Consider the following 13,563-nt stretch of genomic DNA (forward strand, 5'->3'; position numbering starts at 1 on the left):
TAGTGGTTAAGAGCACTGACTGCTCTTCCAGAGGTCCTGAGTTCAAATCCCAGCAACTACATGGTGGCTCACAACCACCTGTAATGAGTTCTGATGCCCTTTCTGGTGTGTCTGCAGACAGCTACAGTGCACTTATAATAAATAAATGTTAAAAAAAATGGCTGGAGAGATGGCTCAGAGGTTAAGAGCACTGTCTGCTCTTCCAGAGGTCCTGAGTTCAATTCCCAGCAACCACATGGTGGCTTTCAACCATCTATAATCAGGTCTGGTGCCCTCTTCTGGCCTGCAGGTGCATACATGCAGGCAGAAAGCTGTATGATATATACATAATAAATAAATAAATAAATAAATAAATAAATAAATAAATAAATGTTAAAAAATATCAAATTGCTCGTCCTTTATATTAGTTGAAAGAAAGAAAGTAACAAAGAAGCAAAAAAAAGAGAGAAAAAAGAAACTAAACGACAAACTTATGAAGGGAGGTAGAAGCCATCAAAATGAGGGCAGGGAGTGAAAGAAAATGGGCGGGGTGCCATGCTTGAAGGAGGAAAAGACTCTCTGGTCTGATGAAGCTGACAAAGGTGGTGCCTGCAGGTCCTTCACAGGCGCTTTGACCCTGCCGGCTCAGCTTAGGCACAGTTGTTTGTCCTCTTGGATCCTGTGCGGATTCCAGGTAAGGCGGGCAGTGGGAGAGCCAGGTCTCCAGCTAACTGGCTAAGCTGCTGTGCTTCAGAGCACAGGGTGCCTTGTTGCAGCTTGAGCAGGAGCTCCTGAGTCTGCACAGCCGCTGCACAATGTTTCCACCACACTCCTGCTTTCCTCCCCTGTGAAATCCCCTCTGGAGTCATGTTTGCTGCTTGCTGTGTACTGAACTGCTGCCAAAGAAAAACAAGCTCGTTCCTGAAGAACTATTGCTGAACAGGTCCTCTTCCCCCATATCCTAATAACTTTTCTCTTCCATTACCTATGATGTGGGCTACTTATTAAAAGTAGTTTGCAAAAAACTTTGCCTCCATCCTGCTGTAGTAGAAATAAGAAAAAAGCAAGCAGGTCCTTTTGTAGAAAATACTTTATCAGAGGTCTTAAGCTCCTCAGGCTTCCTCAAAGAAGCTCGGAAGGCAATTTTAGGAAGTATCTAATAATATTGCATGTGATAAAAGAAGAGAGGCACTTGGGTCAACTAAAATCCAACTTTATTAGTCTGGTCTCTTAGTCTTCAGTGCATCTATCCAGGCTCTTCTGGCTTTTAGAGTCTCTAGCAAGAAGTGATGTGTAATTCTCATGGGAGGACTGACTGTGTATGTTACCAGTACTTTTACCCTTGCAGCTTTTATTACACTTTATTTGTTCTCCATGTTTCCTGTCTTAGGTAATATATGCCCAGGGGAATTTCTTCGCGACTCCAGTCTGTTTCATACTGTGTGCTCCTTTTACTTTGATAAGACTCTTGCTTAAGTTAAGGACATTTTCTTCTATGATTTCGGTTGAGAATGGTTTTTTTTTCTTGTTTTTGGTTTTTATTTTTGTTTTTTTTTGTCTTATTTGCCTTTGACCCAAGTTTATTTTCATCCTTCCTTCAGACACACCAGAAGAGGGCATCAAATCTCTTTACAGATGGTTGTGAGCCACCATGTGGTTGCTGGGAATTGAACTCAGGACCTCCGGAAGAGTAGTCGGGTGCTCTTAACCGCTGAGCCATCTCTCCAGCCCATATTTTCATCCTTCCTATATACTTTATTGTCTTTATCATTTTATTATTATATTTGTTATTTAGCAGAAAAATCCTACTTCTTGCATGTTTTCTCCCAGGATTCTCTTCCTTCCTTCCTTCCTTCCTTCCTTCCTTCCTTCCTTCCTTCCTTCTTTCCTTCCTTCCTTCCTTCCTTTACTTTTCCTTTATTCCTTTCCCCCTCCACTCTTTTCTTCCCTTTGAATTTAATATTTTCCCTCTATCTACGTATCCATTCCTTCTATCATCTCTTCAATGCCTGAGGTTCTCTATTCCATCTGTTGGAGTCTGTTATTAAGGTCTGCCTCTGAGAGACTATTTGAGTTCCTACATTTTACTCATCCACATCTCTCCCTTTATGTTTCCTTCATTCATTTCCTTCCACAGTTAGTGTTTTCACAGATTTCTTTATTTTTCTCTTTAAAGACCTCTATGATATGTGCAAATGCTGTTTTACAATCTTTTTTTATTCTTGTTCTTCAGTCATGTTGACATATTCAGGGCCTTCTGTGATAGTGTTGATGGTTCTAATAAAGATTTTAATGTCATGGCTGTTACTGGTTGTGTTTCTATGCTGGTCTGTAGGTATCTGGGCTTGGGAAGATTGTAATTCTAGGTGCTAGATCTGGTTTTGTGTGGTAGAAAGTATTTGATCTCAACCATGGATTTCTGCCCATACTTTGTCCATTTAGTTTCTGGATAAAAGGTGCACACAAGCTTTATGTTTATGATAATCCTTAATCAGCACAAGAACTGAGCAGATAGCTATCCTCTGTACTATTATGCATATTTCTCCAAAAGTTCCATTGTGTAATTTGCCATGGTTTTGTCTGAGCTGCTTTTCACTCCAATTAGCCCACTCACAAGGTTAATTATTTACAGACTCTTACCTCCTGGTGGCTTCTCCTCTATTTACGTTCTTCTTTCTACCCCTGTCTGTCATGGTCTCCCCCCACCCCCAAGCTGGAATCACCAGGGAACACCTGTCTTAATTCTGCACAGCTTTTGACTATAGGCATTTTTATTTACAATTCAGAAATAACTTGTTGGCAAGGCCACATAAGAGTATGCATTGGTGTTTTCTTTCTTTCGTTTGTTGTTGTTGCTATTTTTAATTTGTCTTTGTCTGTTTGGTTGGTTGGTTGGTTTTTTTTTTTTAAGATTTATTTATTTATTTATTTATTTTTATTTAGAGAATACTTTATTAGTTTTTGTAATCAAACCCACGTATATAAGACCTTACATATTTAATACAGTGTGTTACCCCTGTACAAATGGAAAAAACTTAAGTTCAACATTTCTAGACCAATATGGCTGTTAATTTCTGTACAGTGCCAACTCAACACAGTAAACGGGGATACTTTTTTCGAAAGTTGACAGCACAGGTAAAGTTTCAAAAAATTCAAATTATATATCTGTATATATATATTTATATTTATATAAAAAGACCAATAATAGCAGTGTGTTATGCATCAACAGCAGCAACAGCTTTTCCAGGTTCTGCAGTCATCTGAACAAAACTGTAGAGACATCCAGCACACTCCATTAAAAAAAAAAAAAAGTAAAAAAACAAAACCCGAGAAAACAGCACAGTTCTGTTACTCTTGTGGTACCTGGCACCATTTTTTTTTTAAATTAGCTTCTCAATCATCATCTGGAAAGAAAACATTCTGAACAACATCATTAAAAACAGCTCTGATAAAGCACGGTCACTACTACGTATCATAAAGCAGGTACAAGCTATTTTACATCCACAGAGGTATGATACAGTACTGTCCTACATCTATAATACTAGAGGATACAATTTAAAAGGCATTATTTGAGACTTGATTCTACTTTTCCAGCAGAGGGCCCAAAGGATGGTGTGACACAGCTTTGTAAAGAAACATACTCTAGACAGGATTTCCTTTCACTAGTGGCACACTTCTAAGGATTCATTCTCTCCATGAATGTCAGCTAAAACCGTTATTAAAAAAATGAAATATCCCTAGAACAAAACCGTATAACCACCGGATTCACATGAAGATGACCTAGTGGAGACAAGCTGGACCTCACCTTACCAACAAGCTATCAAATCTGTTATGTTTAAACAGTGAGACCTCCAAGGAAGGAGATGCCAAGTAGTGCTTCAAAGCTTCGGACCACAATCAAACACAGCATCCTTTTCAACAGAAGCAGAAGCTCATCTGAATATGCTCATGGATGCTGACATCAACATTTAATCATCTCCTCACTCATCCAGGAAGAGGGGGAGATCAGTTACTACTGTACTTTAATGTGTTCAACCAAATCACCATATTACAAAAATAGCAAGCTGCCATAATAAAAAATAAGGCTCCTCTATCCAGCACCAGATAGCATCATTTTACTTTCAAGCCTAGAAATTGCACACTTGTATATAAACCAACCGAAGATGAGGATTGAGAGTTCATCTTGGTGGATTTTTCCTTTGATGAATATGAAGTGTCCTTCCTTATCTTTTTTGATGACTTTTAATTGAAAATTGATTTTATTTGATATTAGAATGGCTACTCCAGCTTGCTTCTTCTGACCATTTGCTTGGAAAGTTGTTTTCCAGCCTTTCACTCTGAGGTAGTGTCTGTCTTTGTCTCTGAGGTGTGTTTCCTGTAGGCAGCAGAATGCAGGGTCCTCATTGCGTATCCAGTTTGTTAATCTATGTCTTTTTATTGGGGAGTTGAGGCCATTGATATTGAGAGATATTAAGGAATAGTGATTATTGCTTCCTGTTATATTCATATTTGGATGTGAGGTTATGTTTGTGTGCTTTCATTCTCCTTGTTTTGTTGCCAAGACGATTAGTTTCTTGCTTCTTCTAGGGTATAGCTTGCCTCCTTATGTTGGGCTTTACCCTTTATTATCCTTTGTAGTGCTGGATTTGTAGAAAGATATTGTGTAAATTTGGTTTTGTCATGGAATATCTTGGTTTCTCCATCTATGTTAATTGAGAGTTTTGCAGGATACAGTAACCTGGGCTGGCATTTGTGTTCTCTTAGGGTCTGTATGACATCTGTCCAGGATCTTCTGGCCTTCATAGTTTCTGGCGAAAAGTCTGGTGTGATTCTGATAGGTCTGCCTTTATATGTTACTTGACCTTTTTCCCTTACTGCTTTTAATATTCTTTCTTTATTTTGTGCGTTTGGTGTTTTGACAATTATGTGACGGGAGGTGTTTCTTTTCTGGTCCAATCTATTTGGAGTTCTGTAGGCTTCTTGTATGCCTATGGGTATCTCTTTTTTTAGGTTAGGGAAGTTTTCTTCTATGATTTTGTTGAAGATATTTACTGGTCCTTTGAGCTGGGAGTCTTCACTCTCTTCTATACCTATTATCCTTAGGTTTGATCTTCTCATTGAGTCCTGGATTTCCTGTATGTTTTGGACCAGTAGCTTTTTCTGCTTTACATTATCTTTGACAGTTGAGTCAATGATTTCTATGGAATCTTCTGCTCCCGAGATTCTCTCTTCCATCTCTTGTATTCTGTTGGTGAAGCTTGTATCTACAGCTCCTTGTCTTTTCTTTTGATTTTCTATGTCCAGGGTTGTTTCCATGTGTTCTTTCTTGATTGCTTCTATTTCCATTTTTAATTCCTTCAACTGTTTGATTGTGTTTTCCTGGAATTCTTTCAGGGATTTTTGCGATTCCTCTCTGTAGGCTTCTACTTGTTCTCTAAGGGAGTTCTTTATGTCTTTCTTGAAGTCCTCCAGCATCATGATCAAATATGATTTTGAAACTAGATCTTGCTTTTCTGGTGTGTTTGGATATTCAGTGTTTGCTTTGGTGGGAGAATTGGGCTCCGATGATGCCATGTCGTCTTGGTTTCTGTTGCTTGGGTTCCTGCGCTTGCCTCTCGCCATCAGATTATCTCTAGTGTTACTTTGTTCTGCTATTTCTGACCGTGGCTAGACTGTCCTATAAGCCTGTGTGTCAGGAGTGCTGTAGACCTGTTTTCCTGTTTTCTTTCAGCCAGTTATGGGGACAGAGTGTTCTGCTTTCGGGCGTGTAGTTTTTCCTCTCTACAGGTCTTCAGCTGTTCCTGTGGGCCTGTGTCTTGAGTTCACCAGTCAGGTTTCTTGCAGGGGAAAAGTTGGTCCTACCTGTGGTTCCAAGGCTCAAGTTTGCTCGTGGGGTACTGCCTAAGTCCTCTCCGCGGCGGCAGCAACCGGGAAGATCTGCGCCGCTCTTTCTGGGAGCCTCCGTGCACCAGGGTTCCAGATGGCGTTTGGTGTTTTCCTCTGGCGTCTGGATGTGCACAGAGTGCAGTCTCTTCTGGTTTCCCAGGCGTGTCCGCCTCTCTGAAGGTTTAGCTCTCCCTCCCACGGGGTTTGGGTGCAGAGAACTGTTTATCCGGTCTGTTTCCTTCAGGTTCTGGCGGTGTCTCAGGCGCAGGGATCCTGCCGCTCCTGGGCCCTCCCCTACGGGAACCCAGAGGCCTTATACAGTTGCCTCTTGGGCCAGGGATGTGGGCAGGGGTGGGCAGTGTTGGTGGTCTCCTCCGCTCTGCAGCCTCAGGAGTGCCCACCTGATCAGGCGGTGAGGTCTCTCTCCCACGGGGTTTGGGAGCAGAGAGCTGCTGCGGGCCGGGATCCGCGGGTGTGGGACTTCCAGGTTGGTTGGTTTTTGAGACAGTGTTTCACTACTGTATTAGCATTTTCAAAAGCCAGTTGCTTGATTAAGATATCTGGGGTCAGAGAAAGGCCTGAATGTTAGTATTCTGCTAGCAGCCTTCTGATGAAGATGTAGAACTCACAACTCCCACTACACCACACCTGCTTAGAGGGTGACATGCCCCCACCTTAAAGATATTGGACTAAACATCTTAACCTGTAAGCCAGCTGCAATTAAATGTTGTCCTTTATAAGACTTTCACTGGTCATGCTATATGTTCACAGCAGTAAAACCCTAACTTCACCGACCTCTGAAGGATCATTTCCCCAATGTAGGGGACTGCCAGGGTGTTGAGACAGGCATGAAGATCTGAGTTCAAGGTCAATCTACACAGGAAGATCCAGGACAGGCAAGCTGAGGCAGGGAAGGAGTGGAAAACAGGAAGCTAGTGATAATGGAATAAAGTGAGGTGAGCAATTCCAGCACCTCCGAGCAGCAGAAGTCAGCAGCTTTGCCCACAAAGCCCTGATGTAGTGTACAGAATAGAAGGGACTACTGGACAATTGGTGCTGGTTCACTGGAACTAAGAAATTAGTGGTGATTAAAATGAGACCAGGATCAAAGTGGTAAAATCTTACGGGGAGTGCTTTTTGAGAGCACAAAGAAGCTGTGTTATAGAAAGAGCCAAGGCTGAAGCTGGTGCTACAGCTCTCCTTGGTAAAGTCTAACAGTCACTCAGTTGGTACTGGTTTTGAAGACATGAAATGGTCATGAAGAGGAGGTGAGGCTTGACACTGTGAGATGCCATGGAAGGCCATTAGTGAAGGTGATGACTCCATTTTTCTTGATGGCCCAGGACTTCAGAGGTCATGCAAAGAATCTGGGACTGGGCACCACGAAAAGAGCCTATGTAAGGCTCTGGTGAAGCTTAGTTGCAGTGAAAGACCCCAGTACATTGGGAATTCCAGTGCCACTGGATGATCACCAAGAACAGAAGCATCAGTGGTATGGATCAACCAGAGGTTAGAGTGCTACAGAGGGCAGAGCTGGAGACGTGACCCCAACTCTTCGGAGGAGCCCAGATCATGTGTGGGTCCCAGATATTGAGGGAAGAAGCTGGAACATTGAAGTCGCCTTGGAGACATACAGATGTTTGAGATGCCAGAGCCATGGACTCTCTACTGAGGAAAGCTGCTAACAGGGAGTGCAAACAGCACAGCAGGAAACTTTTCTTGCAACCAACAAAGATCAAAAGGGAGTTGGAGATCTGAAGACCACATTGACATCAGACATGGAGATGCAGAGTTTAAAGTTTACGCAGCTGGGTTCCTGTCTAGTGTGGGTGTTACAGCTAAGTGCTTGGATCAATCTCAGATGAGACGTTCAACTTTACACTGAACATTTTTAAAACTGCTATGAAGTATGGGAATTCTGGAAGTTGACCTAATGGATTTTGCATTGTGCTATGTTTAGATGTGGCCCCCATAGTCTCATAGGTTTGAAGAAGCCTCTGGAAGCCTCAGAGTGGAATGTGAAGGTTTGTATATGCTTGGCCCAGGGAGCGGTACTATTATACAGTATGGCTCCTTTGGAGTAGGTATTTCCTTGTTGGGTCAGGTGTTTCGCTGTGGTTCTGGGCTTTAAGACCCTCATCCTAGCTGCCTGAAACTGAGTATTCTGCTAGGAAACATCACATGAAGATGTAGAACTCTCAGCTCCTACGGCACCATATCTGCTTAGATGCTGCCAGGCTCCCACCTTGATGATAAAGAACTGAAGATCTGAACCTTTAAGCCAGCTCCAATTAAATGCTGTCCTTTATAACATTTGTCTTAGTCATGGTATCTGTTCTCGGCAGTGAAACCCTAACTTAAAAACTTCACATAGACGCCTGGAAGTCTAGATTATTAGCATGCAGACCCCATAAATGTGTCCCTACATATCTCAAGAAACACTTTGTTCAGGTATGATCCATTGCCACAAATAAGGAACACAATGAAGGACAAACGTCCACGGTAGGGGCTGGAGAGATGGCTCATCATTTGAGAATTTGTTTCTCAAAAGACCTGCAGGGCACCTAACAATCCTCTGTCACTTAAGTTCCAGGTGAAACCCAATGACCTCTTCTGGCCTTTGGGGAACAGCATGCAGAGACCTACAGAAGGCAAAACACTCATGACTATAAAATAAATCAACGACAACAACAAACAAAAACAAAAGCACCCAAAGGAGGAAAAACAAAGGAGAAAACTCATAGGGCACCTTTGCCTGGATATTTTGTCCAGCTTTTAAAGAAATCTAGAAACTGAATTGTAAACTATGTGATCTGCTTGAGTTGAAATCCCAAATGGAACATAGTACATTGTCAAGAACAAAAGTCATCATCCTAATCAAGAACAAGAAAACAACCAACCATAAAAACCCTATCCCCTGAAAGGTCTTGCAATTTATTATCTCTTCTGTGCAGTTACAATTGATATCATGTTTGAAGGAAACCAAAAGCAAGCAATTCTGTTTCATGACTGCTTCTATACTCCCTATAATATGGTTTTATTTCCTGGGAGATACTAGAGAAAGCCTGATGAATATTCCATTAATATGTTCAACACTCTCATCCACAAAAGAGTATATTTTAGCGGTCGCTAAATATTTGATAAGGATACAGCGTTGATAATTTTTTCATCATGAAGTTGGTATTCAGAGTTGGACACACAATCTACACTGAAAGTACAATTTTCTTTGTATCTCAGTCTGACTGGGAAGTCATTATGATGCCCAATCCCTGTGAGAATGCAGAGATCCATCTCTGCCTGAGAGCTGTGGGATTTCAGATGGTTACATCACACTTCAATAAAGAAGGTTCTTAAGAGTGACGAGTTCGAGATCACTGTTTGATTCACAAGGATACATTCGATTTACTCAAAAGTACAGGACACAAGGATTCAATATCTGTGGTGTAGATGGTCTTGCTGGCCTCCTCACAGAACCTCTTTCCCTCCTCACAGGATGCTTGCAGTTCAGTCTGCTCCACCAGCAGTTTTCTGTTCTCATTCATCAAAATCCTTACATTCTTCTTCAATTCATTGCATTCATTCAGGAGGTGGAAGTTTCTGATGCTGAATCAAAAACAAATAATGGTAAATCCCAGGCAGTTTCTATTTGCCTGCCACTCCTGCAAGTACAATCATCCCTTCAAGGGCCCCATCCCCAGGCATCTCCAGACTAGAGCCACAGTTTGCATGTTAGCACCAATTAGAGGCAGGTCAAATCCCGAGTCCGCATTCCACGGGATTCAAAGTACTTCAGAAAATCCTGACACTAGAGGGTATATATACCTCAAAGCAGAGGAAATGTTGCATACGGGTGCTTATGTGTTCATGGTATTCTAAAGTCATTGGCAGGTAGAGGGCCAATCCCCTCTGAGGGCTGATAGAAGACCCAGCAGCTATACAATCTTCCCACGTGTTTCTCATGGACCACAGATCTTTTTTTCAAAGTCATAGCTGGACAGAAATATTCCCCACCTAGTGCTGGGGTCTCCTTTCTGTCAGTGACTCACCGGTAGGAATTGTTCTCTTGTGTGAGCTCCTTGTACTTCTCCATGGCATCACTTATCCAGTTGGTCATCTTATGCATATCCATCGTTCTCATCTCATGTTGGGATTTAAGCATTGGCAATTCAATGTTCAGCCTGTGTTAGAACATGGCCCAAGGAACAAATAACTGTCTGAACTCATGATTTCACAATTAGATGAAGTGTAAATAAAAAATTTTCAATAAAAATTCAAATTCAAGGAATGGGGGCTAGGGAAGAAAGTGGAAAACTCAAAGACCACAGCAAAAACACAACAGTGAGACTCAAACCATCACTCTTCCATAGAAAATATTTCTCTGCAAGTCAGCACACATTTGTTTTGAAATAAGTAATCCTTAAAAGGCTGGTGAAGTATGGTCCTATAAAGACCCTCTGTATAGGAGGGGGGAAATTCTGAGAGCTGCATGTTTGGGAATAACAAGTGCCAAGAATTTATTCCCACAGTGACCTTTTCTAGGTCACAGTAAACCATCCTTGGATAATTAAAAAAAGAAAATAAAGTTCAAAGCAGGAAAATAAATAAATAAATAAATAAATAAATAAATAAATAAATAAATAAATGAAATCAGACTGTTCTCTGGCCTACCTAAGCCCAGTATATAACACAAACTTGCTCCTTCCTATTGGTGCTGGTTAAACTCATTATCCTGGGCATTGGACGGCAGAGCCAGGGGACCAAATGGAGGGAACAGACCTTCAAGATCTGGCCAGGTAAGCATGAAGGAATTGAACAGTTGTGTACGAAGTATAATATGTTTCCTCCAGTCTGTGCCATAGCCTTGGGTCCAACAGAAAGATGTGATGACATTTCTCTTGTTTTGAAAGCAGGGATTCTCAATCCTTGTTACATGACTCGCAGAGGCCGTAACTACTTTTTACAGGGAAGAGGATTCATAACACCTCCTCCCCTCAGGAGAGCCCTATGTGCCAGCACGGTAAACAGAAGGAGCAAAGTGCTCTGTTGATCAATGACGGCCTCCACGCACTCATCACTATCATGACCTGCAAACTGTTCATCAAACAAATCCTCAGACCCAATCAAAGGTCCCAGACTCCCTGATCCTGAGCAAAACACACACAAATACTTTCACATCCATACGTACATACCAACCCATATACAAACATAATTAGAATGCCAACTTTATCGTGGAGGTGCCATAGAATCAGTGTATAACGACCAAAATCAGAGTAAGAGTGAGGACATTCAGGCATTTCATTCACACACTTAGATGCAGCAAGTGTGACCAGGTCCTTCCAGCTGCTGAAAAAATCCAATCCAACTCCAAGGAGCTCAGGGTCAAGTACAAGAGAGGTTGACCCTAAACACACAGCACCTAGCTTCTCTCACAGGCCAGCACCTGCCAAGGCTCCTTAAAGTCCAGGATGAGAGGTGAAACACTTTCTGGATGTCTCTTGGCTTAGCAGAGAGAGCACAAGACAGTCAATAGGTTTCAGGGCATAATGACTACCTGTAGTTCAAACCATCATTGACATAAAGGTCCAGGATTCGAGAAAGTTCATCCCGCTCGAATTTACACTTCTGGATTTCAGATTTTAGTTCCTCCAAATTCTTTATACGCTTTTCATGGTTACTGATGAAATTTTCTGATGATGCCTTCCGAATAAACCCTGTAGATAGATAAACACAAATGAATGTACATATTGGATAGCCCATGGGTAGAAAAGACCATTCTGAGTCTCAAAATGGAGGTTGAGGAAGAGGAAAGGCTGGAGACTTGTTGAATCCCTGAAAGAGAAGAAAAGCTATCTCTAATGTGGACTCTTAAGCTATTTCCCTCTTCTCAACCTCCATTGCCATACATAAGCCTCACTCACTATTACATGATCCCTCATACTGAAAGATAGAATCTACCTCAGACATAAAGATTTGGGACATTGTCAGCAGATATCAGACGTGGAGCAGGTCAATCCTGGAGTTCACAGCACCATCAAACCCTAATCGTGTGTTCAAGCTTAAAGTGTCTGCGACCTCAATTCATGACTAGGGGGTGCATCCTTCCTTGTTCTTGTCATCACAGACTTAGTAACCTACAGGAATCTAGAGGATGAAGTGCTTCAGCACCCAACCATGAATGGGCACATTGTTATCCTCATAGGGCTTCCTCCTGGCATTCCTTGGCAGTAGAAATTAAAAAGCTCATAGAAAAGAAGCTGCAGGCCTGCCAATTCCTGGCTCTCTGTCAAATTACTCATCAGGACTCTTGACTCTTGGTCTGCAATTGACAAATTCCAAGGCTCCTGCTTGTAAGGCCGACTCCTGAAAGGCACAGCTCAAACCTACCTCCTGGAGGAAGTTCCCCGACTCTACCCAGTACTCACTGTGCCTTCCCCAGAATGATTTCATTCTTCTGTACTTACAAGACAGGAGGCCAGCTTTCTTCTGCCTCGGTCTGGTCTCTCCTTGATCTCCCCTCTCCTTCTGAACTAGCTTGAGCAGCTGGTGAAACATGCCTGTTTGTGAACCCAAAAGGCACCGAGGGAATCCCACAGGCAGTTTGTGTCACCACAACACTGGTGACGTCACAGAAGATTCTAGTGCTCTCTTAGATACAAGAGATTGTCCAAGGAAGACATTACTGATGATGTCACTGGGAAGTTCTATGGCCTACCTGCTACCCAGCTCTCCCAAAAGCAACCAATTTCTATGGGGCCCTTTTCTGCAGCCTCTCCTGTGACCCAGGGAATATCCTTTGGCAACTTCTCCTCCAGAGTTAGATATTTCTCTCTGCTTCATCAGATGTCATCAATGCTCTTGATGGGGAGAGTTGATTACAACCCTGAATTGGAGAAGAGATTTTTGTTGGTATCTAAATCTCTAGGGACCACAAATGAGGACGATTTCTATCAATAATAAATCTACACCTGAGACGATGCACATACATACAGTCCAATTCCCAAAGTTTTCCTGTTTCCTAGAGGCCAATATATTTCTCCTATAATTTTAATTTTATAAAACCTGGATAATATTAGCTTATTGTGCATTCCTTGATAGCCAGTACTATTTCCACATACACGTCCATGTATTTCACAAAGTCAATGTTAATAATCCTACTTTTTTCAATAAAAACTCCCTTCTCTTTGGAATATAGGGGATCAACTACAGGGTAAATATAAAATCATAAATTTCTATACCTTCTTTTACATATTAAGTAGGTCATCATCCCTTTCTCAAATATCGCCAGACAATTAAATTGGTCATCAGTGAGTAAAGGTCAACCTGGACTGCGTGTTCCTACATTGTAGCCCGACAGCCATCACTTCTCCAATATCTGTCTTCCTTAATTTCCAAGTCCAGGCATGAGGATATTGGGGGTTGCCCCTTGATACTTTACTCCTAGCAAACATAAGAATCAGCAGGATGGGCAGGGAGTCAAAGGGCCTGAGGTCAGGTTAAACCTCAATTTTAGTGGGTCCATAAGTTCAGGGGAAAGTCCATTTGGCATTGTCATCTGTGGCTTCTGTGTTCTTCTCCTAGGTTAGCTCAATCTGTGCTATGACGCCTCCTAACCTCACAGACGTAAGAGTCAAAAACACGTCTGTCTTCTCTGGGAAGGGCTTTGCCTCTGACTCCCACCTGGAGTTGGACAACATGGCT

At 42.0% G+C, this 13,563-nt stretch overlaps 1 protein-coding gene across 1 annotated transcript; it reads right to left on the reverse strand.

The window, feature by feature from the left end:
- Nucleotides 1-8,978: 8,978 nt before the first annotated feature.
- On the reverse strand, nucleotides 8,979-12,502 carry LOC148000724 (uncharacterized). The gene is made up of 4 exons (XM_087586974.1): nucleotides 12,327-12,502; nucleotides 11,417-11,576; nucleotides 9,912-10,043; nucleotides 8,979-9,468 (listed from the first exon to the last, which is right to left on the reverse strand). Exons 1-4 carry the CDS (start codon nucleotides 12,415-12,417, stop codon nucleotides 9,249-9,251), a joined length of 603 nt encoding a protein of 200 aa, XP_087443100.1. The 5' UTR covers nucleotides 12,418-12,502; the 3' UTR covers nucleotides 8,979-9,248.
- Between the last annotated feature and the right edge of the window lie 1,061 nt (nucleotides 12,503-13,563).

The sequence above is a fragment of the Rattus norvegicus genome, chromosome 15, assembly GCF_021556685.1.
Source record: "Rattus norvegicus strain SHRSP/BbbUtx chromosome 15, alternate assembly SHRSP_T2T, whole genome shotgun sequence".
NCBI lineage: Eukaryota > Metazoa > Chordata > Mammalia > Rodentia > Muridae > Rattus > Rattus norvegicus.

Excerpts from the sequence above, each read along its gene's own strand:
- LOC148000724 (XM_087586974.1), bottom strand. The coding sequence starts at position 12,417 with ATGTTTCACCAGCTGCTCAAGCTAGTTCAGAAGGAGAGGGGAGATCAA. Across the intron at positions 11,577-12,326 it reads GAAAGCTGGCCTCCTGTCTT|GGTTTATTCGGAAGGCATCA; the intron begins GTAAGTACAGAA and ends ATCTATCTACAG. Across the intron at positions 10,044-11,416 it reads AATGATGGTTTGAACTACAG|GCTGAACATTGAATTGCCAA; the intron begins GTAGTCATTATG and ends GTTCTAACACAG.